The sequence below is a fragment of the Palaemon carinicauda genome, chromosome 8, assembly GCF_036898095.1.
Source record: "Palaemon carinicauda isolate YSFRI2023 chromosome 8, ASM3689809v2, whole genome shotgun sequence".
Taxonomy (NCBI): domain Eukaryota; kingdom Metazoa; phylum Arthropoda; class Malacostraca; order Decapoda; family Palaemonidae; genus Palaemon; species Palaemon carinicauda.
Window position 1 is genome coordinate 161,558,775 of NC_090732.1, and position 27,818 is coordinate 161,586,592.

General features: G+C 35.4%; 1 protein-coding gene across 1 annotated transcript; it reads right to left on the bottom strand.

The window, feature by feature from the left end:
• LOC137645048 (uncharacterized) lies at nucleotides 1-25,581 on the bottom strand. Its single transcript, XM_068377903.1, has 2 exons — nucleotides 25,324-25,581; nucleotides 1-830 (listed from the first exon to the last, which is right to left on the bottom strand). Exon 2 carries the CDS (start codon nucleotides 821-823, stop codon nucleotides 284-286), a length of 540 nt encoding a protein of 179 aa, XP_068234004.1. The 5' UTR covers nucleotides 824-830; nucleotides 25,324-25,581; the 3' UTR covers nucleotides 1-283.
• Nucleotides 25,582-27,818: the final 2,237 nt, after the last annotated feature.

The following is a 27,818-nucleotide window of genomic DNA, read 5'->3' on the forward strand; positions in this document are numbered from 1 at the left end:
GTAGCAATATTCTTCGTAAATATTTAGTATATTAGGCAAAATACTCTTTTATAAACATTATGGTTTGTCATTGATAAACGAAGATAAAAACATTATTTAAGGAGTCCATAAATACGAGTTACAATATTCTTCGTAAATGTTTTCCAAATGATTAGTTATAATAAATATACAGTATATCAGGCAAAAGTATTTTCTATATAAATATAATGCCTTTATCATTCATAAACGAAGACAAACAGAAAGGCAGTTTCTTCAAAGGATCCTCATGAAAGAAGAAGAAAAGTTATCTCCCCCATCGAAGTGGTTGACCAACAGGGCGCTTCCGACTCCCTTCTTCGTCGCCTTCGGCGGAAGTCGAGTGGAACCTCCTCGTCATGGCCCCCTGGGTCTTCGTCATGAACGTCCTGGGATTGTGAAGAGTAACCCACAGACTCAGAGCTTTCTTGGCCACTGGATCTATGTCCTCACGTCTATTAGGAAGTCCACTTAGAAGCATGACTTCCTCGGCTCTTTTGGATGGGGGGCGGAGCCCCCCAAAGGTGTCCTCCATGTTAGGGACGTATTTAAAGGGCTGCAGGTCCCCTTGCGATGGGTAGTTATTGGCAACATCCCTGAAGGACTCGCTACTCCTTGATGGATGTCGGATGCCCGAGGCAAGTCTCTGGAGATACCATGATGCCGGGATGGGAACTGCCCTTTCAGATTCCAAAGGGCGTGGCGAATCAATATACATTTGTGGGTATTGGTCGGAAGGATGCCCACAGGAATATACCGAATGCCAACCGAGGGCTAGACTCAGCGCAACTAACCAGAAGGGTGACATCTTTATCCTGAAATGAAGAAAAGAAACATTCAATTGACATGTGTTCCAGGATAAACAGTAGAGGTCTCTTGCTTGAGGGTACACCTGGTCACACTATTCTATATTTTTTTTCTCTTCCTCTTTTTTTTTTTTTTTTTTTTGAAGTTTTGATAGTTTACATATGCAAGATTTGTTTCAATGTCACTGTTCTTGAAATATTTTATTCTAATTGTTGATTACTTCACTTGCAGTTCATTTATTTTCTCGTTTCCTTTCCTCACTGGGCTATTTTTCCCTGTAGGAGCCCTTGGCCTTATTGCATGCTGCTTTTCAAACTCGAGTCTCGTAGCTTAGCTAATAATAATAATAATAATAATAATAATAATAATAATAATAATAATAATAATAATAATAATCTTGTTAGTTATCACCAATATATCTACCAAGATTCACGATAAATGCGTAACAGATGCCATCTCTCTCTCTCTCTCTCTCTCTCTCTCTCTCTCTCTCTCTCTCTCTCTCTCTCTCTCTCTCTCTCTCATGCTTAAAAGTCACGTGAGCATCCCATATGCGAGGCAAAACCTTAACTGTGTTGGGGCCTAACCTAAACAATTGGATCTACATACAAATGAGTCAAAAGACTTATTGGATGTTTTCTCCCGAGCAACCCACGTGTTTCAGTGATAAATCTAGACGGCGTTTTATGATGATTTGAAAACTTGACATAAATTGAAGGCCAAAACAATGTGGAAGCAAATTCGATAAGACTTATTACAATTCAATGTATATGCAGAGAGAACACACAAAGGTTGTGGACGAGCCTCTAAAAAGGATATAGATACGTAGGACAGAGTGTGTTTCCAATTCAATGTAAAGGCAGAAAGAACACATAAAGGTTGTGGACGAGCCACTAAAAAGGATATAGATACGTAGGACAGAGTATGTTTCCAATTCAATGTAAAGGCAGAAAGAACACATAAAGGTTGTGGACGAGCCTCTAAAAAGGATATAGATACGTAGGACAGAGAGTGTTTCCAATTCAATGTAAAGGCAGAGAGAACACAAAGGTTGTGGACGAGCCTCTAGAGATTGTTGATGGATATAGATACGTAGGACAGAGAGTGTTTCCAATTCAGTTTAAATGCAGAGAGAACACATAAAGGTTATGGACGAGCCTCTAGAGATTGTTAATGGATATAGATACGTAGGACAGAGTGTGTTTCCAATTCAGTGTATATGCAGAGAGAACACATAAAGGTTATGGAACAACCTCTAGAGACTGGTAATGAACATACATACTTAGGAGAGACAGTGTTTCCCCCAGGACATGAGACTGATTGATTGATTGATTTGAGGTTTTCTAGCATCCTGATCATGAGGCTGAAATTAAAAGAACTATAAATATGGGATGGAGAGATTTCAGTAAAGAAAGTGAGAGTATGAAAAGTAAAATACCACTTTCTCTAAAAAGAAAGACATTTAATCAGATGGTCTTACCAGTATTAACTTTTACTACAGTTTTAGCACATAGCTCGTTACAACTCAGAGATAGGAAAGAATAATTATGGGATTAACACCAACACAGAAAAAGCGTCATGGATAAGTGAGCTAGGAGCCCTAGAGAAGTGGGCTAAACGTTCAACCGGGCTCCACAAGGCACTAGAAGAGTTGGAATCCCCGGCCTACATGGATGAGGACTATGAGGCGTGAAGTTGGTGATGATGAATGGAAAATTATTGAATTAGAAGCTCAAGATAGAGACAACTAGCGAAATGATGATGATGATGATGATGACTTCTCTAGGCCATACAATGCAGTTAAAAATTGGATTTATGAAATTATGAATTCTATGTATGAGATAAAAAGATACAAGATATTTTAAGCACTTAGAAATGTATGAAGTCATTTAAAACTAATCGTTTTTAAAAGAATGAATGTATTCTTTATGCTTACTCTTCTTATTTAAAAAAAAAGATTCATCTCTCTTAAAAACATATGGAAATACTATAAAGGCAAGTACCTATCTATGACTTAACTATGCAGTCTTGAGAGAGAGAGAGAGAGAGAGAGAGAGAGAGAGAGAGAGAGAGAGAGAGAGAGAGAACTAAAAAATAATAATTGAGGAAAGGAAAGTAAACTAAAGGATAAAAAGAGAGAGAGAGAGAGAGAGAGAGAGAGAGAGAGAGAGAGAGAGAGAGAGAGAGAGAGAGAGAGAGAGAGAGAAATTTAATGCTCCAACACGCCTTTCCTTATCTGTGCAACCCAAACTTTATTTCGTTTTATCAACCTGACAGAAAACCTTCAGCCGTCATTTCACTCTTAACTCGATTTCGAGGTATGTACGAAGGAAGGTATTTTTAGAAGGCGGAAGACAAACCCCTTTTTTCCGGATGAAAAGCAAATTATTTAAATTTCTTCTTCTCACGTTTGCACGCGAAAGATTCATTGTCTTTTTCCGCCCGTGATCCATATACCGAACTGTGAGGTGGAGAAATCGTTGCAGTACATTAGACCTACTATGTATGTGGGGTTGGTATGAAGTAGTAGTTATTATCATTATCATTATTACTATTATTATTAAGCCTACAACCTCAGTTGGAAAATCAGGGGACTATAAGCCCAAGGGCTCCACAGGGAAAATACCCTAGTGAGGAAAGGATATAAAGAAACAGATAGAACAGCGTGCCTCGGTATGCCCCAAAGGAAGATATCTCTAACCCAAGACGGTGGAGGACTATGGTATAGAGGATATGGCACTATTATTATTATTACTTCCTAGGTTACAATCCTATCTGGAAAAGCAGTATGCTATGAGCCCAAGGGCTCCAACATGGAAAATAGCCTAGTGAGGGAAGGAAATAAAGAAGATAGAACAGCGTGCCTGAGTGTGCCCCCAAGCAAGGAAGTCTAACCCAAGACAGTGGAGGACTATGGTACAGAGGATATGGAACTATTATTATTAATTGCGAAGCTACATCCCTAGCTGGAAAATCAGGATGCTATAATACTAAGGGCTCCACGAGGAAAATAGCCCTGTGAGGAAAGGAAATAAGAAAACAAATAGAATTGTTTCCGAGTGTACCCCCAACCAAGAAAACTTTAACCCAAGACAGTGGAAGACCATGGTAAAGAGGCCATGGCACTACCTGAGACTAGTGAACAATGCTTTCATTTTAGAGTGTCCTCGTAAAAGAGCTACTTACCATAGCTAAAAAGTCTGTTCTCCCTCTCACCAAGAAGAAATAGCCATTGAACTATTATGGTGCAGTAAAGGGAATATTCACCGTTTAAAGTTTTAAAGGTTTAAAAGCCACCCATGAATAGCAGAAGCAAGGGACAGTGACATTGCCCTATCACCAAGAAGAAAATGGCCATTGAATTATGATAGTGCAGGAGTTAACCCCTTGAGTGAAGAAGAATATTTCGGTTATCTTGCTTGAGGGTACACTCTGGTACACTCTTCTATCTTATTTCTCTTCCTCTTGATTTGTTAAGTTGTATAGTTTATATAGAAAATGTTTATCTTAATGTTGTCACTGTTCCTAAAATATTTCATTTTTCCTTGTTTCCTTGTCTCACTGGGCTATTTTCCCTGTTGGGGCCCCTGGGCTTGTAGCATCCTGTTTTTTCCAACTAGGGTTATAGCTTAGCAAATATCAATAATGATAATAGTGCTTTCAAGTGTACGAGGACAGAGGAGAATGTATAAAAAATAGGCCAGACTTAAAGAATGAATATGGTAGTGTAGTAACATGTGTTCATTTTCTCTAGAGCGAATCCCTGTTGGGGGAAATGACTTGATCTAAATTCTAGAAAATATGTTTGCAGACAGATGGCCATATGGAAAAGCGCTCACGAACTATCTATTGCCACCCTAGGTCTAGAAATGCGGTTACCACCACCACTTATCTAAATATGTTTCGTGATATATATTTCTCACTTAATTTGTATATTATTATTATTATTATTATTATTATTATTATTACTAGCCAAGCTACAACCCTAGTTGGAAAAGCAAGATGCTATAAGCCCAAGGGCTCCAACATGGAAAAATAACCCAGTGAGGAAAGGAAATAAGGAAATAAATAAATGATGAGAATAAATTAACAATATATCATGCTAAAAACAGTAACAACGTCAAAACAGATATGTCCTATATAAAATATTAACAACGTCAAAAACAGATATGTCATATATAAACTATAAAAAGACTCATGTCAGCCTGGTCAACATAAAAACATTTGCTCCAACTTTGAACTTTTGAGATTAGGAAGATCATTCCACAACTTCATTAAAGTTCAACTTTTTCCCCAATAGGCTTTCCAAACGTCCATTGTGATCTACTAGGATTCCATAAAGCATTTTTTTAACTACGTAGTTGTGGTATTAAGCTAATGTTTATTCATTTCAATTAGATTAACTGGACGATATTTATTTTAATTTCTTCCTTGGTGATGATCATTAAACGCATAACAGAAAATTCTGGTAGAAATAACATATTGTGTACGTTAGTTCGTTCTAGATTTGCCCGATCTTATGTAAGACAGGAGCTCCTGCGTTGGCAACTTGTAAACCATAGTGTGGTTACTGCTCTCCCCCCCCCCCCTCTCTCTCTCTCTCTCTCTCTCTCTCTCTCTCAATAACGGATGAGTCTAAAATCTCCGCTCCGGTTGTCATGAAACTTTCAAGATTATGATCCCTTACTCAATTTGCATAACTCAGACCACTTCTTTTGCCAACAATTTTTGAATATGGAACGAACACTACTATTGACGCATATTGCTGGTTAAGTGAAATAAAGGGGACAGGTTACCGAGTTATATTAGCATAATTTATTCTGTTTGAATATGACCATTCTTATTTCAATATCTGATTTTATCTTGCTAACAGTACATTTTTATCCAGGTTTTTCGGTTATATTTAGAAAAAGCAATGAAAGTATGTTAGAATTGAATAAAATTTCACATTCTCTTTCATAGAAATAAAGAAATTGCTCCCATTCACTCATACCGTTTTTAAATTCTAGTAGGTTTTAATGTCAGTTTTCGACATGTAGGCCTATGCAGATATCGGTTTAACCTGTAATCAATTTTACGCCTCTGTTATCCTAGAAATGCAAAAATACTATTTTGAACTTCAAAAAATGCAGTTAGATTCGCGCATTGACGTCAGTTACAGTTACTATTATTATTATTACCTGGCAAGCCACAACCCCAATTGGAAAAGCAGGATGCTACAAGCCCAGGAGCACCAACAGGGAAAATAGCCCAGTGAGGAAAGGAAACAAGGAAAAATAAAATATTTCAAGAAGAGTAACAAGATTAAAATAAATATCTCCTATATGAGCTAAAAACTTTAACAAAACAAGATGTAGAGAAATAGGATAGGCCTATACAAGTGACTGTTTATACCATAACAATTCTTACGGCTCGGTTAATCTGGTAATATAAAAATAATATCTTAAACTCCGAAAATGCAGTTAGATTCACACATTGATGTCAGTTACAGTTACTATTTTTATTATTACTTGCCAAGTCACAACCCCTTTTGGAAAAGTAGGATGCTACAAGCCCAGTGACTCCAACAGAAAACATAACCCAGTGAGGAGAGGAAACAAGGAAAAATAAAATATTTCAAGAAGAGTAACAAGATGAAAATAAATATCTCCTATATGAACAATAAAAACTTTAACAAAACAAGAGGAAGAGAAATAAGATAGGCCTATACAACTGACTGTATATACCATAACAAATATAACAACTCAAATATTCTGGAATTGCAAAAATACTATTTTAAACTCCGAAAATGCAGTTAGATTCGCGCATTGACGTCAGTTACAGTTACTATTATTATTATTACCTGCCAAGCCACAACCCCAATTGGAAAAGCAGGATGCTACAAGCCCAGGGGCTCCAATAGGGAAAATAGCCCAGTGAGGAAAGGAAACAAGGAAAAATAAAATATTTTGAGAAGAGTTACAACATTAAAATAAATATCTCCTATATATATTATAAAAACTTTAACAAAACAAGATGAAGAGAAATAAGATAGGCCTATGCCATAACAATTCTTACGCTCGATTAATCTGGTAATATAAAAATACTATTTTCAACTCCGAAAATGCAGTTAGATCCACGCATTGATGTCAGTTACAGTTACTATTATTATTATTATTACCTGCCAAGTCACAACCCCAATTGGAAAAGCAGGATGCTACAAGCCCAGGGACTCCAACAGAGAAAATAGCCCAATGAGGAAAGGAAATAGGGAAAAATAAAATATTTCAAGAGAAGTAACTATAAACTATAAAAACTTTAAAACAAGAGGAAGAGAAATAACATAGGCCTATACAATTGACAGTTTATACCATAACAAATCTAACGGCTGTTATTCTGGAATTGCAAAAATACTATTTTAAACTCCGAAAATGGAGTTTTTTTTTATCTTTTTATTAAAAAGTTAAATTACATATTCTTTACAATCACAATATTTACAGTATAATCACATTTAATTGCATTCTTCTATAAACAAATCCATCTAATTTAACAATTTACAACATCACACATCTTGATCTTAATTCTTAGTCACTTAAAAACAATAATTTATATACTTTTTGGTGAACATTTTATTCATTCTTTCTTTATAGATATTTTTCAGAAGCCACCGATCATATTGAAATTTACTCTTAAGAAAGGCATCTGTTTCCTCTTTCGTATATCGTTTCTTCTTACTGACCCAAACAGCATATAAATAACCAACTATCAATACAGTGGCGCTATTATAATCCTTTTTCGTCCTATATTTGTAATAGAACATTAATGTGTTTGAGTTAGTTTCACGCATGCTCGGAAAATTAAAAAATCTGAGTAAACTCAATTTATTGACTGTATATTTCCAGTTAAATTTAGTTCGTATATTCTAGAGATATGAAAGTCGGGTTAGATTAGGTCTAGTAATTTTGTTAAATTCTGCATGGTAATTTTTATAAACTAGTTGGAATAAAAGGAATGTTGAAAATGCATCAGTAAACGATGTCAAATGTGTCTAGGTTGCTGTAAAACCTACTTCCGATAATCAGAACAACAGAAGGCTTTAAGACTAGCCAACTATAGTCCATTTCTTTTAGCGAGGCAGATTTGCACCGACTCGCAGCGGTGCCCTTTTAGCTCGGAAAAGTTTCCTGATCGCTGATTGGTTAAAATTATCTCGTCCAACCAATCAGCGATCAGGAAACTTTCCCGAGCTAAAAGGACACCGCTGCGAGTCGGTGCAAATCTGCATCGTTAAAAGAAATTGACTATATCTCCTATAATTTTCTGTTGCGTCAGAGAGAATTAATATTATTGGAGCGTCAGAGATAATGAATATTATTTGCTATTTTGATTTCATCTGCAGTTACTTGAAACATTTCAAGAACAGCAACAACACCTAAACAAATAGATGAGACTTGACTCTGTGTTGCAATGCTTCTCCATTTGTTCTAGGATCTTGTAGGTTTACGGGATGGCAGCTGAGGGCCCAGTGCTGACCTGTTTGTTTGCTTGTTTACAAAATCGTTGTTTATGTTTTGAAGTCGGTTTAACTTGGCGTTTGCAGTAGCTTTGGTATTTTTAGATGGTGTAGGTTGACTGTGATGATATTGATAATGATAATAATAATAATAATGATAATGATAATAATAATGATAATAACCTGCTTTCTCAATTACAGTTGTAGCTTAGCTGCTGCTGCTGCTGCTGCTACTACTACTACTACTAATACTAATAATACTACTAGTAGTAATAATAATACTACTAGTAGTAATAATAATAATAATAATAATAATAATAATAATAATAATAGTAATAATAATAATATCCTGCTTTTTCAATTACGGTTGTAACTTAGCTGTTACTACTACTACTAATACTACTACTACAACTACTACTACTACTACTGCTGCTACTATTACTATTACTACTACTACTACTACTACTAATGGGTATGACTCAAGGATGAATCTGTGACATTTTAGATAAAGTATGTCAAAGTACAAGTGCGCTGCAGTACTTTGAAAATAATCGTAAATTAAAGTAAATGGCTATTACTATTTTTTTTTCGTGAATATTACGCAAAAAATACTTGACCAATTTCAGCAAAACATGATGGGCATGTAGGGTATGACCCAAGGACAAATCCATTCGCTTTTTAAGTAAATACACCAAAGTACAAATACGCAGGAGAGTTCAGAGCAAAATAAGACTGCTAAGCGTGGCGAAGGCATGCTCTCAACTGAGTGCATCTTTAGTTCAGAAGGTGATGTTGACGACGCATCCAATTAACCCAAAGTCTGTTAAAAACTAATTCTGGTGTCACTCAGCGCAAACTTCTTAGCAGTGAAAATCCTCATTTTTTATCTTTAAAAGTTAGTAACTACAGATTCTGTATCATTATCAAACTATAATATTTAAAAAAAAAAAAAATCAATTAAACACGACTGTGTTTCGCTCGAGCCAAAGGCTACATAGCCCAAGCCACACCCCACCGATCCCTTAACTGATTGACAATAGTTATTTGGTTTTCATTAGAGGTTAATGGAGGTTAATGGCTTTTAATCACTACTTAACGAGGGTAAAGGAGTGGTCTCGTCGAAAGGCTTTGAAGTCATTGCAGGGAAGCTGTGAACGAGGTCAATGGCAAACGACGTAATGAATATATTGAAGATAGTAATAGTTACTGATGTGATTGCCATCAGAGGTTTCACAATGGCTGGATTCAAAGGTTTAAAGGTCGCTCGTGAATGGCAGAGGCTAGGGACAGTGACATAGCCCTTCTTGAAATATCTTATTTTTCCTTAAGTTTCCTTTCCTCCCTGGGCTATTTTCCCTGTTGGAGCCCCTGGGCTTATAGCATCCTGCTTTTTTTTAATAGGGTTGTAGCCTAGCAAGTAGTAATAATAATAATAATAATAATAATAATAATAATAATAATGCCCCAGAGACTGACCATATATTCATATGACCAGCGCCCAAGCACCCACTCCACCCAAGCTAGGACCAGGGAGGGCCAAGCAATGGCTGCTGATGACTCAGCAGATAGACCTATAGACTCCCCCAAACCAACCCGCATCCGTATCTCACAAGGATGGTAAGGTTGCAGCGACCAAAGAAACTAACGAGTTTGAGGGGGACTCTATCCCCAGTCCCAAGCCCCCTATCCACCCAAGCTAGGACCAAGAAGGTCCAGGCAGTGACTATTGATGACTCAGCAGATAGACCTATAAGCTCCTCCATAGCTCACAAGGATGATGATATTGCGGCGACCAAAGAAACTAACGAGTTTGAGCGGGACTAAGTCCAGTCTGGCGTTCACCAGTCAAGGACGTAACCGCATCGGCCACCACAATCTAAATGATCAATAAAACAATCTCCAATAGATATAGTAGATTTGAGAATAAAGCCCTCAGAAGGATATTGGGATTAGAAATGAAGATATAAGAGAGATTACTCGAGTGTCATATGTGGATGAGATTATGATGAGGATAGAGATGGAGATAATTTAGTTTGGGTATGCTCTTCACATTCCCCAAGAGAGATTAGTTCACCAAACTTTCAACTGAGCTCCACAAGACACTAGAAGAATTGGACACCCCCAGGCCTATATGGCTGAGGACTCTGAAGCGCGAAATAGTAGATGATGAATTGAGAAGTATTGAATTAAAAGCTCAAGATAGAGACGACTGACGAAATCTAACCGAGGCCCTTTGCGTCAATATGCTCAGGAGATGATGATATGATAATGATGATGCTGATGATGATGATGATGATGGTGAATTGACCGATAGATATATGTACAACATTGGAAATTGTAAAGCATTTACGGAAGGCAACTAACAAAATAAAGAAATAATCATTACCTTCATTATATATATTTAGAAGTTTTGTATATATATGTGTATATATATATATATATATATATATATATATATATATATATATATATATATAAGAATATTTATATATATATATATATATATATATATATATATATATATATATATATATATATATATATAAGAATATTTATGTATGTATATATATATAATATAATATAAAAGAATGTTTAAGTATGTGTATATATATAGATATGTCTGTGTATATAAATATTATATATATATATATATATATATATATATATATATATATATATATATATATATATATATCTACATACTGTATATACTGTATGGATACATGCCTGAGGAATAATCTTTTATAAGCATGATTAAGCAAAGAGATCATCTATTTCCTTTTAGAAAAGCACTTTACGGGGATTTGGAATTATTATCATTTCACGAAATTAACATTTCAAAGGCGCTCGAGTAAAATCCTAGTTATTACTTTACAATCAATTTACTTAAAGGGAATTAGCTTCCATTCATGGAATTAATGTTGTGATTATAAGTAAGAGCCTCAAGCACTCACTCTCTCTCTCTCTCTCTCTCTCTCTCTCTCTCTCTCTCTCTCTCTCTCTCTCTCCTTCGCCTGTATATCATAAGGGTAAAATTACTGTACTAATCTCTCTCTCTCTCTCTCTCTCTCTCTCTCTCTCTCTCTCTCTCTCTCTCTCTCTCTCTCTCTCTCTCTCTCTCTCCTGTATATCAAACCTATAGGTAAACCTACTGTAATGAATTCAGATTCTCTCTCTCTCTCTCTCTCTCTCTCTCTCTCTCTCTCTCTCTCTCTCTCTCTCTCTCTCTCTCTCTCTCAGGTAAATTTTACTCTTATATCTCACCTATTATAGAAATAAAAACCATAAATAAATCAAACATTCATATTCTCTCTCTCTCTCTCTCTCTGATAAATTCACACATGAAAAAGTACTTCTAGGTGTCATTATTCTCCATTCTTGATTACAACCCGATGGTTTGGAAATTTGTGGAAATGTGTGGTTTCTGAGTGTACCTCTTTGGGTATCCCCTTTCACCAGGGTATGACTACTCCCTCTGCGCTCTGATCGTGACTGGAAAGAAATATATATATATATATATATATATATATATATATATATATATATATATATATATATATATATATATACACACACATATATATATATATACTGTATATATATTGACAGACAATAAGAGGATCAGTTGGCAATACATTCCTTGTTTTCTGAAGCCCAAAAATATCTCACTGATGCCAAATTTATGTTGCTTTGAAAAGTAAATGTTCCATTTGCCCAATAGTTTTATCAAGAACTTGGACACAATAATCCTGCGTTTTAAGGACAGCGCTGAATCGAAGGTAACTTGAAATTTAATGGTTCCAGTTGTTTCCTTCAATTCGTCTCTGTGTTTATCAGGGTTGAAATACTGCGAGCGTATTATTATTATTACTTGCTAATCTATAGCCTTAGTTGGAAAAGCAGGGTGCTATAAGCCCAAGGGCTCCAACGGGGAAAATAGCTCAGTGTGGAAAGGTAACAAGGAAACAAATAAAATAGTGTACCTGAATGTACACTCAAGCAAGAGAACTCTAATCCAAGACAGTGGAAGACCTTGGTACAGAGGCTATGGTAATACCCAAGACTAGAGAACAATGGTTTGATCTTGGAGTGACCTTCTAGAAGAGCTGCTTACCATAGCTAAAGAGTCTCTTTTATCTTTTCGAGTGCAGCAGTTTACCCCTTGAGTGAAGAAGAATTTTACTGTTGTCTAAGTGTTGTCAGGTGTATGAGGACATAGGAGAATGTGTAAAGAATAAGCCAGACTATTCTGTGTATATGTAGGCAATGAAAAATGATCCGTAACCAAAGAGGGATCCAATGTAGTACTATCCGGCCAGTCAAAGGACCCAAACAATCTCTAGTACTAGTATATCAACGGGTGGCTAGTGCCTTAGCCAACCTAATACCAACAATAAGTTTCTAAATGTGCCATTCTGTTCTCAGACTATTCTGTTTATGTGTAGGCAAAGGAAAAATAAGCCGTAACCAAAAAGAGATCCAATGTAGTACTATCTGGCTACTCGAAGGACCCAATAACTCTCTAGCAGTAGTATCTCAACGGGTAGCTAGTGCCTTAGGCAACCTACTACCAACAATACGTTTCTAAATATGTCATTCTGTTCACAGACTATTCTGTTTATTTGTAGGCAAAGAAAAAATGAGCCGTAACCAAGGAGGGCTCCAATGTAGTACTATCTGGCTAGCCAAAGGACCCAACAACTCTCTAGCAGTAGCAAAATTTTTTTTGGTAGAACAAGCTTACACAAGTCCTTTTCTAGTTTATATATCAAATATTCGTTTTAATGTTGTTAAAGTTTTTAAGATATTTTATTTTATTTCTTATATCGTTTATTTATTTCCTTATTTCCTTTCCTCACTGGGCTATTTTTCCCTGTTGGAGCCCTTGGGCTTATAGCATCTTGCTTTTCCAACTAGGATTGTAGCTGAGCTATTAATGATAATAATAATAATGATAATAATAATGACGGGTGCCTACTGCCTTAACCATCCTACTACCAACAATAAGTTTCTAAATATGTCAATCTTTTTCCTGCATCTATCTCTTTCCTCTACTCTTCTTTACTCTAAGTTGCTTGCCTTCTTTTTCCAGGCGACTTCAAATGAGGTCAGTTGGGGAAAAATTAAGACCAGCTTCCAATTTGTCATTCGGCAGTAACACAATAATGGTTTACTTGGAACGACGGGACTAAGAGAGAGAAAGCGGAACAAGCATGCAGTTAAGAGATAATGTCATTTTGATCTACTATTCCTTAACATGCAAGAGTTGTTTCGATTCTTTTTTTTTTTTTTTTTTTTTTTTGCAAAATCTGAGACGACTTACAAATTCATTCTTTTTTTTTTTTTTTTTTTTTTGCAAAATCTGAGACTTACAATTTTTTTTTTTTTTTTTTTTTTTTTTTTTTTTTTTTTTTTTTTTTTTTTTTTTTTTTTGCAAAATCTGAGACGACTTACAAATGCATTCTTTTTTTTTTTTTTTTTTTGCAAAATCTGAGACGACTTACAAATTCATTCTTTTTTTTTTTTTTTTGCAAAATCTGAGACGACTTACAAATTCATTCTTTTTTTTTTTTTTTTTTGCAAGAACTGAGACGACTTATAAATTCATTCGCAACACATTAGCACAGATGTATACGTGTTACACTTTTTACAACAACAACAACAACAGCAACAAATACAGCCGTTTCTAGTCCACTGCAGGACAAAGGCATCAGACATGTCTTTATTCATGTCTGGGGTCTGGCCAGTTATTACCACGCTGGCCAAGTGCATGGTGGTGATGTTGGGAGACCTTTTTCTGATCGTTCACAGCAAACCAACCTAGTATAGGTGTCCTTGACTATTTCAGCTTTGCTGATCAAGGCGATTTATAAAACATTTCGCCACGTTAAAACTCCAGTCATTAGTTTTTTATGTTAATTATCATTATAATAAAGAAAATAAGATTAATAATAAAATGTCTACGGGTAACACACTCCACATTTATATATTGTCATTCAGTCCTGAGCCTTTAGGGTCTGTCATGCAAGAGCCCGTGCCTAGCATAAGGATAGGCAATCAAACAAACAAGCAAGCAAGCAAGCAAAGGCCTTAACCAACATTGTCTATCATTGAGAAAAAAAAAAAAAAAAAAAAAAAAAAAAAAAAAAAAAAAAAAAAAGAGTAGAATTTCTTGATGTGAACTTTTTTTTTGCAATATGTTTTTAAATTAAGGGCAGAAGGAAGCTATTAACAAATATTGAAGTGGTATAAAATAGAGAGTTTTTAAAGGTTATTTTGTCATAGGGAACTTGTTAGTATTGTTATTATTGTTAATGTTGTTGTTATTATTGTTTTTTTATTGTTGTTATAAATTACTATTACTATTATTATTGTTATTATTGTTATTAATATTACTATTTTCATTATTATCAATATTATTGATATTATTATCATTAATATCATTATTATTATTATTATTATTATTATTATTATTGTAGCGATTATTCAACTCTGAGATTTTTTTTTTAACATTGCCTGGACCTTGTAGCCAAGCACGGGCTCTTGTAATTATGCATCCCATAGGCCTAGGAGTAGACCTCGATACTTAATAAGTGGTCCTAAATTTATTTGGGAGTGAATGATGTAATCCAAATTATAAAATATAAGCGATAAAAAAAATTCTGGAAAAGACTAAAATTAAAATACAGAAAATCTCCGAATCCGATAAGATTTCAAATATGGTTTCCTTAAAATAGGTCATGGAGGAGAAAAAAAAATAAAAAAAAAAAAATAAATAAAAAAAATCATAAAATATAAGCGATGAAAAAAAAATCTGAAAAAGACTAAAATTAAAATATAGAACCTCTCCCAATCCAAAAATATTACAAATATGGTTTCCTTAAAATAGGTCATGGAGGAGAAAAAAAAATTAAAAAAATAAAAAAAAATTTAAAAAAATAAAATAAAAATCTAGTTTGTTGTCTCCTTAAAAATAGGTCACGAGTTGAAACTGAACGAAATGGGTCAGGGAAAAAAAGGTGAATTTTCTGAGGAAAACAAGATATCTCTTAAAAATATGTCACAAGTTAAAACTGTACGAAATAAGTCAGGGAATATTGCGTTTTCGGACTATTTATTTTGTTGTCTCATGAAAATAGAACACCAGTTAAAACTGTACGAAATGGGTCAGGAAAAAATGGGTTTCCAGACAAAAGAATATTTTGTTGCCTCCTAAAAATAGGTCATGAAGGTAAAATGGACGAAATGGGTCAAGAGAAATTGGGTTTTAGACCAAAAAATATTTTGATGTCTCTTGAAAATAGGTCATAAGAGTAAAATGGATGAAATGGTCAGGTAAAAGTGGGTTTTCTCACCTAAAAAATTTTTGTCTCCCAAAAATAGGCCACGAGTTAATACTAGACGAAATGGGTCAGGAAAAAAAAAATGGGTTTTCTGACCCCCAAAAAATTGTCTCCTAAAAATAGGGCACAAGTTAATACTGTACGAAATGGGTCAGGAAAAAAGTGTTTATGACCAAAAAAAAACATTTTGTTGTCTACTGAAAATAGGTCATGAAGGTAAAATGGATGAATTGGGTCAGGAAAAATTGGGCTTTTGACCAAAAAATATTTTGTCGTCTCTTGAAAATAGGTCATGGGGGTAAAATGGACGAAATGGGTCGGGAAAAGGTGGGTTTCCTGACTAAAGAGTATTTTGTTGCCTCCAAAAAATAGGTAATGAAGGTAAAATGGACGAAATGGGTCGGGAAAAAGTGGGTTTCCTGACAAAAGAATATTTTGTTGCCTCCAAAAAATAGGTAATGAAGGTAAAATGGACGAAATGGGTCGGGAAAAAGTGGGTTTCCTGACAAAAGAATATTTTGTTGCCTCCAAAAAATAGGTAATGAAGGTAAAATGGACGAAATGGGTCGGGAAAAAGTGGGTTTCCTGACAAAAGAATATTTTGTTGCCTCCAAAAAATAGGTAATGAAGGTAAAATGGACGAAATGGGTCGGGAAAAAGTGGGTTTCCTGACAAAAGAATATTTTGTTGCCTCCAAAAAATAGGTAATGAAGGTAAAATGGACGAAATGGGTCGGGAAAAAGTGGGTTTCCTGACAAAAGAATATTTTGTTGCCTCCAAAAAATAGGTAATGAAGGTAAAATGGACGGAATGGGTCGGGAAAAAGTGGGTTTCCTGACAAAAGAATATTTTGTTGCCTCCAAAAAATAGGTAATGAAGGTAAAATGGACGAAATGGGTCGGGAAAAAGTGGGTTTCCTGACAAAAGAATATTTTGTTGCCTCCAAAAAATAGGTAATGAAGGTAAAATGGACGAAATGGGTCGGGAAAAAGTGGGTTTCCTGACAAAAGAATATTTTGTTGCCTCCAAAAAATAGGTAATGAAGGTAAAATGGACGAAATGGGTCGGGAAAAAGTGGGTTTCCTGACAAAAGAATATTTTGTTGCCTCCAAAAAATAGGTAATGAAGGTAAAATGGACGAAATGGGTCGGGAAAAAGTGGGTTTCCTGACAAAAGAATATTTTGTTGCCTCCAAAAAATAGGTAATGAAGGTAAAATGGACGAAATGGGTCGGGAAAAAGTGGGTTTCCTGACAAAAGAATATTTTGTTGCCTCCAAAAAATAGGTAATGAAGGTAAAATGGACGGAATGGGTCGGGAAAAAGTGGGTTTCCTGACAAAAGAATATTTTGTTGCCTCCAAAAAATAGGTAATGAAGGTAAAATGGACGAAATGGGTCGGGAAAAAGTGGGTTTCCTGACAAAAGAATATTTTGTTGCCTCCAAAAAATAGGTAATGAAGGTAAAATGGACGAAATGGGTCGGGAAAAAGTGGGTTTCCTGACAAAAGAATATTTTGTTGCCTCCAAAAAATAGGTAATGAAGGTAAAATGGACGAAATGGGTCAGGAAAAAAAATGGGGTTTTGATAAAAAAAAAAATATTTTGTTGTCTCTTGAAAATAGGTCATGAGAGTAAAATGGATGAAATGGGTCAGGAAAAAGTGGGTTTTCTGATCAAAACAATATTTGTCTCCTAAAAATGGGTCACAAGTTAAAACTGGACGAAATGGGTCAGGAAAAGTGGCTTTTCTGACCCCCCCAAAAAAATGTCTCCTAAAAATAGGTCACAAGTTAAAACTGGACAAAATGAGTCAGGAAAAAAAAGTGGGTTTTCTGACAAAAAAAAAAAAAAAATTTTTTGTCTCCTAATAAGTCATGAGGGTAAAACTGGACGAAATGGGTCAGGAAAAAGTGGGTTTCCTTAACCCCCAAAAATTGCCTCCTTAAGTCAGATCATGAGCGGAAAATGGACGCAAGGGATCAGAATAAATGGGTTTTCTGACAAATGAAAAAAAAAAATTATCCTAAAAATAGGTCACGAGGGTAAAATGGACGAAATGGGTCAGGAAAAAGTGGTTTTTCTGACCAAAAAAAATATGTCTCCAAAAAAATAGATCACAAGTTAAAACTGTACGAAATGTGTTGGGAGAAAGTGGTTTTCCTGACAAAAAAAAAAAAAAAAAAAAAAAAAAAAAAAAAAAAAAAAAGTCTAAAAATAGGTCATGAGGGTAAAATGGACAATATAGGTCAAGGAAAACTGGGTTTTCTGGCCAAAAAATATTTTGTCTCCTAAAAAAAGGTCCAGAGTTGAAACTGGACGAATTAAGACAGGAAAAAGGGGGTTTTCTTACACCCAAAAAAATTGTCTCCTAAAAACATGTCACAATTTAAAACTGTACGAAATGGGTCAGGGAATAGTCGGTTTTCCGTCCCTTTTTTCCCTACAAATAGGTCATGAAGGAAAAATGGACGAAATTGGTCAGGGAATAGTGGGTTTTCCGACTTTTTTTCCCCAAAAAATAGGTCATGAAAAAAAAAAATGGACGAAATAGGTAAGGAAAAATACATAAATCAGAAAAGCTATTAGAGTTACGAAATGAGAAAGATCTACATAGACCTGTATACAGTATACAGAGTAACGTAGGTTTTGGGAAATTTTAGAAAGGAGAGCCCTTGTTATTTAGAAAACTAATAAGTGGGTGCAAGCTATGGGTGAATGGTGCAATGATTGTAAGGATGTTCGATGCACTGCTCATGCACATTCTGTACAAGTGTATTATTATTATTATTATTATTATTATTATTATTACTATCCAAGCTACAACCCTAGTTGGAAAAGCAAGATGCTACAAGCCCAGGGACTCCAACAGGGAAAAATAGCCTAGTGAGGAAAGGAAATAAAGAAATAAATAAATGAAGAGAACAAATTAACAATAAATCATTCTAAAATAAGTAACAACGTCAAAACAGACATGTCACATATAAACTATTAACAACATCAAAAACAAATATGTCATAAACAAACTATAAAAAGACTCATGTCCGCCTGGTCAACAAAAAAGCATTTGGTGTGATACCAATAATGCTGTGGAAGCAATTATATCACTGTTGTTAAAAGATGAATGTGACAATGACAGCTGCGTAATTTTCCTTCCAAGCGATCTTTCCAGACATCCAAGTCCTGGAAATATGCGAGTATCTTGATTGACTCGCATATTTCCAGGACTTGGATGTCTGGAAATTTCCTTCCAAGCGATATTTCCAGACATCCAAGTCCTGGAAATATGCGAGTCAATCAAGATACTCGCATATTTCCAGGACTTGGATGTCTGGAAATATGCGAGTATATTTCCAGACATCCAAGTCCTGGAAATATGCGAGTCAATCAAGATACTCGCATATTTCCAGGACTTGGATGTCTGGAAATATGCGAGTATATTTCCAGACATCCAAGTCCTGGAAATATGCGAGTCAATCAAGATACTCGCATATTTCCAGGACTTGGATGTCTGGAAATATGCAAGTATATTTCCAGACATCCAAGTCCTGGAAATATGCGAGTCAATCAAGATACTCGCATATTTCCAGGACTTGGATGCCTGGAAATATCGCTTGGAAGGAAATTTCCAGACATCCAAGTCCTGGAAATGTGTAAGTATCTTGATTGACTCATAAGATTCATGTGGTGACTTCTGGCTAAAGTAATAACGCGTTCTCCTAGCATTCGCAAGGCAGCAGATCGATCCAAGCCCGGGACCGTGAGTTCAAGCTGTTTACTAGGAAGGCCACTGCTGTGGCTGGGCACCACAGTGGGGTGTTGGGCTTCCCCGGCTGACGTTCTGGCGAGTATCTACTATGATAAAACTGGAACCGAAACCAGACACTTTTAACATTTATATGTTAGAAAATATACATTTACACAACCAAACAACTACAAATGCAGCTGTTTAGTCCACTGCAGGACAAAGGCCTCAGATATGTCAATTCATGTCTGTGGTTCGGTCAGTTTTCATCACCACGCTGGCCAGTGCGGATTGGTGATTGTAGGAGATTTTCGACTAATCGCTCACAGCAAACCAACCTAATATGGGTGGCCCTGACTAGTACAGCTTTGCTGATCATATCGATAAGCAGACCCATTCACTACGTTAAGGTATCCCCACTCAGAAAGGGATACATAAACACATACTTATACATATATTATGCGTATGTATTTCACGGCAATACGCAAACCCTTTCACTACGTCAAGGTATCCCCACTCAGAAAGGGATACATATACACATACTTATACATATATTTATTTATGCGTATGTATTTCACGGCAATACGCAAACCCTTTCACTACGTTAAGGTATCCCCACTCAGAAAGGGATACATAAACACATACTTATACATATATTTATGCGTATGTATTTCACGGCGATACGCTACCCTTTCACCACGTTAAGGTATCCCCACTCAGAAAGGGAAACATATACACATACTTATACATATGCTTTACTGCCACAAGGGTCACGTGGCTTGGTATACGCAAAAGACAGTAGGAAATAATAAAAAGCTTTAATACCAAGCGCTTTCGTGCATTTTAATACACTTCTTCAGGGTACAATGTCTCACTTTTTATTGTACCCTGAAGAAGTGTATTAAAATGCACGAAAGCGCTTGGTACTAAAGCTTTTTATTATTTCCTACTGGCTTTTGCGTATACTTATACATATATTATGTGTATATATTTCACACGTATGTTTTTAGTATTAATCATTGAACAATTAAAATTGACAAAATTTACAGAAAGCTAAAATATCCCACACGTTCTAATGGTTCATTCAACCCTAAGTTTGTCAACAGTATAAATAGCCAGGTCGTTTACTCATGATGTCGTTTGAGTTTCGGGTAAAACACAGACTTCGTTCCAACAATTTTGCTTTTTTTTAAAAGACCATATACATTTCAAAGGGAATTATCTAATTCCCTCTTTGATCGTATAACAACGCAACTGTTTTAATTAATGTGTTCTGTGAAACGTGAAATAGGAGATGATGAATGGAGAAGTATTGATTTAAAAGCTCAAGATAGAGACGACTGGCGAAATCGCGAAATCTAACCGAGGCCGTTTGCGTCAATAGGCGTAGGAGATGATGTTGATGATCATTTGGAGAGAGAGAGAGAGAGAGAGAGAGAGAGAGAGAGAGAGAGAGAGAGAGAGAGAGAGAGAGAGAAAATAACCAAGGAACTACAAGGATTTTGGTTGTCTCTGACTTTTTAGTCCATCCGCGGACTTGGGTAGATAAAATTGGCGTGACAGGGAAATATATATATATATATATATATATATATATATATATATATATATATATATATATATATATATGTGTGTGTGTGTGTGTGTGTGTGTGTGTGTGTGTGTGTGTAAAACATACCTACACTGCACCCCTAAAGACTTGCAAAAGATAGCAGAATAATGTATCCATTTGGTGCAACCGTCACCCAAAGCCTTAAATTTAAGTCTGTGAAAAACAGTTTCAAAGAATAAGATATTGAGAAGCTAACAGGTCATTGGTACCACGTAGAGAAGGAACTAATTTAGTATATTAAATAAAGTTAATTTCTGATGATTAAAAGTTCTTTATCTGTTGAGGTAGGCCTAAACCACTCATACCTTAATTAACCCAAGGTTTAAAGGTTCAAAGGCCGCTCATGAAGGGCAGAGACAAGGGGCAGTGACATATATATAGCATATGATTAGCGCCCAAGCTCCTCTCCACCCCAGCTAGGACCAGGAAGGGCTAGGAAATAGCTGCTGATGACTCAGCAGATAGACCTATGGGCTCCCCTAAAAGCAGCCCCCATCCTTTGCTCACAAGGATGGAGACTGACCATATATACATATGATCAGCGCCTAAGGCAAGGCAATGGCTGCTGATTACTCAGCAAGTAGTTTTATTGGCTCCCCCAAACACCCTATCCTTTGCTTAAAAGGATGCTGAGGTTACAGCGACCAAAGGAACTAACGAGTTTGAGCGGGACTCTTAACTCAGGTCTGGCGATCACCAATCAGGGACGTTACCACATAGGCCACCACAACCATTATGTAGTAATAAAAAACTAAAGAATATTACCACAAAAAAAAGTATATTCTACAAAAAACTGCTTTTGTGTGATGTTGGCAGTTGAATATTATAATTTCTTCTTTTAATGTCTGCCAAAAGAACAAGCTACTATAAATGCCTCGATATCAAAAGAACTGTATTTTTTAAATTGATCGTTTGTGACCAGTTCAAAAGGTTTAAACCTTTTCTTCAAAGAACCTCGTATCACTGCTAACATTGTCAGTGTATTTTATGATTAAACCCAAATAATTCGCTCTCTTTGTATAAACCATAAAAATAAATCGCTCCATTGATTCTTCGGAAAATCATTTCAGAATCTTATTGGCTGCTTCATACAACAACAACAACAACAACAACAACAACAATAACAACAACAACCAAATGCAATAGTTTCTAGTCCATTAGATGACAAAGTCCTCAGACATGTCCTTAATCATGTCAGAGGTTTGGCAAGTTTTTATCATTACTCTGGCCACTGCGGTTTGGTAATGATAAAAGATCTTCGTCTAATCACTCACAGCAAACCAACCTAGTATGGTTGTCCCTGACTAGTACAACTTTGCTGATCCTGGCGATGCACAAACCATTTCACCACGTTTTCTTAAGTGGTTGATGAACGAATTATTATATCAATATTATTATTTTAATTAATATCAATATTATTATTATTTCTTGCTAAGCTACAAACCTAGTTGGAAAAGCAGGATACTATAAGCCCAGGAGCTCCAACAGGGAAAATAGCACAGTGCGGAAAGGAAACAAGGAAAAATTGAATATTTAAGAACAGTAACAACATTAAAATAAATATGTCCTATATAAACTATAAAAACCTTAACAAAACAAGAGGAAGAGAAATTAGATAGAATATTGTGCCCGAGTGTACCCTTAAGCAAAAGAACTTAACCCAAGACAGTGGAAGGCCATGGTACAAAGGCTATGGCACTACCAAAGACTAGAGAACAATGTTTTGATTTTGGAGTGTGCTTCTCCTAGAAGAGCTGCTTACCATAGCTAAAGAGTCTCTTCTACCCTTACCTAGAGGAAAGTGGCCACTGAACAATTACAGTGCAAATATAGGCCTAGTGAAAAGAGCTGAAAATAAGTCTTATGTAATACACAGTGTGGGTGTCAGCCATAGTATTTCTGAAAGATTAGATCATGTCATGAATATCTAAGGAACAAATTGGGTTAGCGATGGTCATCCAAAAAAAGATATGCAAAATAAGTACGGCACGCAGTACCTTTGCCTCTTCTTTGAAAATTCTCAGGAGAAAGATCTGAATGTTAAAATTGGTACATGTTTCCTGTTGCTAGAATGATGCCTGCGTCACAAGGTGATATAGTTTCAATTTTTCAACCATAATTTCGGGAATCTTCTAATTTCGATGGCTACTTTTATTATTATTATTATTATTATTATTATTATTATTATTATTATTAGCTAACCTACAAACCAAAGTTGGAAAATCAGGATGCTGTGAGCCCAAGAGTCCCAACAGGGAAGAATAGCCCAACGAGGAAAGGAAATAAGGAAATACATAAACTATACGAGAAGTAATGAACAATTTAAAAAAAATATATTTCAAGAACAGTAACAACATTAAAATAGATCGTTCATAAATAGATTATAGTGAGACTTATGTCAGAATATTCAACATAAAAACATTCGCTGCAAGTTTGAACTTTCAGTGTTCTACCGATTCAACTACCTGATTAAGATCATTCCACAACTTAGTCACAGCTGGAATAAAACTTAAAATACTGTGTAGTATTGAGCCTCATGATGGAGAAGGCCTGACTATTAGAATTAATTGCATACCTACACTAATTTTTTTTAATGAGGCGCATTTGCACCGACTCGCATCCCTTTTAGCTAGGAAAAGTTTCCTGATAGCTGATTGGTTAGAGACATCTTTTCCAACCAATCAGCAATCAGGAAACTTTTCCGAACTAAAAGGGCCCCCCTGCGAGTAGGTGCAAATGCGCCTCATTAAAAAAATTGAGTATAGTATTACGAGCAGGATGGTACTATCCGGGAAGATCTGAATGCACAGGATGGTAGGCCTAAGAAATATGAAAAAACTTGCTTAAAATATCTTAACGCGAACACACTTAATGTATTGTGTCTAAAAACTGTCTACTTCTCTTTAGTATCTCAATGAAAGATTTAATCATTTCTTAATTGGCCGTTGTTCATGTTGGGTACAATTTTAATATTGCTGAATAAATTTGATCAGGTCAAATAAAAGCAATAACTTACGCTTCAATTCAGGCATATTATCATCAATATTATTAGATTTATTACTTTTGAAATTATTATTATTAATGGAATGATTAATTTTTCATTCATCACAAAGGAGGAATCCATTGTAATGATCACTACCATTATATACACATAAATAGTTTCCATCGATCTATATTTCTAATGGCTTCTTCAATAAATTGAAAATAGAACGATTTATATATATATATATATATATATATATATATATGTGTGTGTGTGTGTGTGTGTTTATGTGTGCATATGTGAGTGTGCATGCGTATGGTTTAGCTCCCGAGTAAAATGCAACAAACTATACTCCCATAAATTATAATAAAAAAAAGTCAAAATTCTTCGATAATGGATTGTAGCTAGTATCATTTCTAAAATATATTTACCCGCCAAATATAAAATTGCTATCTAGGTAATCAATCTGCAAAGTAATTCATTATTTTCCACAGTTTCTCGTTTTATTCTAAATAATTTAGTATAATATATGGACATTCTCGTTTTATTCTAAATAATTTAGTATAATATATGGACACAAGTCGCGGCATGACAATGAAACAATATCTAATAGATTTTGTAGATTTGAGAACAAGGTCCTCAGAAGAATAATGGGAGTTAAATGGCAGGACAGGATTAGAAATGAAACAATAAGAGAGATTACTCGAGTGCCATATGTGGATGAGATCATGATGCGGAGTAAATGAAGCTGGTTTGGGCGTCCTTTTTGCACTCCCCAAGAGAGATTAGTTCACAAATCATTAAACTGGGCTTCACAAGGTACTAGAAGAGTTGGAAGACCCAGGCCTGCATGGCTAGGGACTATGAAGCGCGAAGTAGAAGATGATGAATGGAGAAGTATTGATATAAAAGCTCAAGGTAAGAAGAGATTGACGAAATCTAACAGAGGCCCTTTGCGTCCATAGGCGTAGGAGGAGATGATGATGATGATATACAGTATATATCACCATCATCATCATCAACCATGACTAAACCACTGCGCGACAAAGACCTTAGGCATGTTCCTCCACTCGCGTCTGTTTATAGTCTTTCTATGCCTGTCTATACACGCAAATTTTCTCAGCTCGTCAATCCATCGTCTTCTCTATAATCCCCAGTTACATTTGCAATCTCTCTCTCTCTCTCTCTCTCTCTCTCTCTCTCTCTCTCTCTCTCTCTCTCTCTCTCTCATGACTTCCCTGGCTCTCAAAATTCTAAAAACACAGTAACTTATACTAATCAATAACTTGAAATTTATCTACAGAAAAAAAAAATAACTTAATTACTCACCAAGAAATGGGAACGATGTAACGAAGTCTTCAATACTTTCCAAACTTATTTTGAAGGGAAACCGTCAAAAATACTAGTGATATAAATGCTCTCCTAAAATCTACGTTATTCCATCGTTTGCCAACACCACATTGACAACAGCTAGTGTTTGTTTTGAGGAAGAAACAATAAGATGTTTATCGAAGAGATGATTTTTCGAGATGCTCGTGTCTTGGAGTCAGCGGGAGAAGAAGAAGAATGATTTAAGCGTCCCAGATCGTCCACTCTCCACTGCCACCTCGGTAATGTCAGCGCTCGGCTCAAACGTCCGTTACGACGCCTCCCATTATTTAAACGACTCTAGACCCCGGCGTGGGATGGCCAATCCGGGTCCGCTACGTCACAACGGCCAACATCGAGAAGCTGCGTCATAAAGTTATAGTTTTCCTGGATATTAATCTATGCCTTTGTATGATGGCATTGCTTATGAAAATCTATAGTGTGGTTTAAATATTGAAATTATACGTGTCATCAATAACATGGAAAACTAGAAAAACACAGAGTGAAGACCTCTGCCACAGGAGCTTATGTCTCGAAACAAGCTACAACCCTAGTAATTTTGGTGCTACTATAGCGTGAGGTCTACCACACTATAGCGTGAGGTCTACCTCCCGTTAGCACTATAGCGTGAGGTCTACCGCTGAATTATTCGTCCCTCATAGATAAGACACATTTCATACATTTGTTTAAGCAATAAACACTCAATTTAAACATATTTTAGAAATGTCTTAAAATGATAATTGGAATTTTAATTACATTGAAAAAAAAATAATAAAGGTAAAAATAAACATGTTTTCATATATTTCCATCTTTATTCTAGCGATACAAAACTATAAACACTTAATTTAAACATATCTTAGAAATGACTTAAATAGATAATTGGATTTCTAATTACATTAAAAAAAAAGAATAAAGGTAAAAATAAACATGTTATCGGTCTACTGCTAAATTATTCGTCCCTCATAGATAAAACACATTTCATACATTTGTTTAAGCAATAAACACTTCATTTAAACATATTTTAGAAATGACTTAAATAGATAATTGGATTTCTAATTACATTAAAAAAAGGAATAAAGGTAGAAATAAACATGTTATCATATATTTCCATATATTTATCCTAGCGGTACACACTTCGTACATCTACTAAGAAAGACACAAATAGATCATTGGAATTTTTTCTCATCACCTTCCAGCAAAAATAAAGATGAGACTGGAACAGCTGACGACAAACACCTCGCATTAATCTCTTCAGAATCATCGGTATAGCGTCCAACCACGATCGCTCAATTGCCTGTGTGTGTGCTCCTGTCGCTGGATCCACATAATATTGCTGGTGGTTCACTGTAGAATGCTGGTACCCCATGGCATTTAGGTTGCGGAAGGTCCAAGCTTGTCGCGTGGTAGACCTCACCCTCTGCCTGGGTAGGCGACATATGGCGGTAGACCTCACGCTATAGTAGCACCGTAATTTTTAAGTACTAATGTAAAGATAAGCTAAGGTTAATAGATGTATGATGACCCCAAGTTGATAGAAAAAATAGGTCATCATCAGCACATAAAGGTGAACCTACAGACATTAATACAAAAGCTTTATTTTCTTGCCTCCGTTTTAAAAAATTGATGGTATGCCTTGCAAAAAAAAATCTATTAGAAAGGAAATACATTGTAAATGAATAAATATGTGCGTACTCATATATGTATGTATGTATATATATATATATATATATATATATATATATATATATATATATATATATATATATATATATATATATATATATATATATATGCCATAAGCCCAGGGGCTATTTGAAGTCTTGTGTGACAACCATGTACAAACTTTGGGATTAAGGTTAGAATTAATTCGGTCGACATTTTTGCTTGACCTTGACCTTTGACCTAGGGCTTTCAAAATTGAATCACTTCCCCGTCTCAACATAGCAATTAATTCATGAAATTTTCACTACTCTAGGAGTAAGATTGTGATAAAAAAGTTGATCACAAACAAACAAAAACAAACCAACAAACGAACTAACAGTGTCGAAAACATATCCTCCTCCGAACTTCGTTGGCGGAGGTGAAAATACGACTTTTTTTAAGTCCCCCCCAAAAATTCATTCCGAATTATCATGAAAAAATGGCGACTATTATTTATAATCAGAGAAAGGTGTATCGAAAATAAATGGGTCCGATTACCACACTCGAAAATAAGCTTAAAACTAATTAATTAAAATGTTATAAAGCAAGATCTAACACATACAGACAATTCATTGCTACATACCAATAAGCAAAAACGTTAAAAAATAACAGTATTTTACAAATAAATATACAATGTAAGAGACTTAAGGCCAACTTAATACTGTACACAACCAACCAGAGTAAAAATAATAAGATTGATATTGTATAATATATAGTGAAATAATTCAAAGTTAGTGGATGAACTTCTTGGGAAA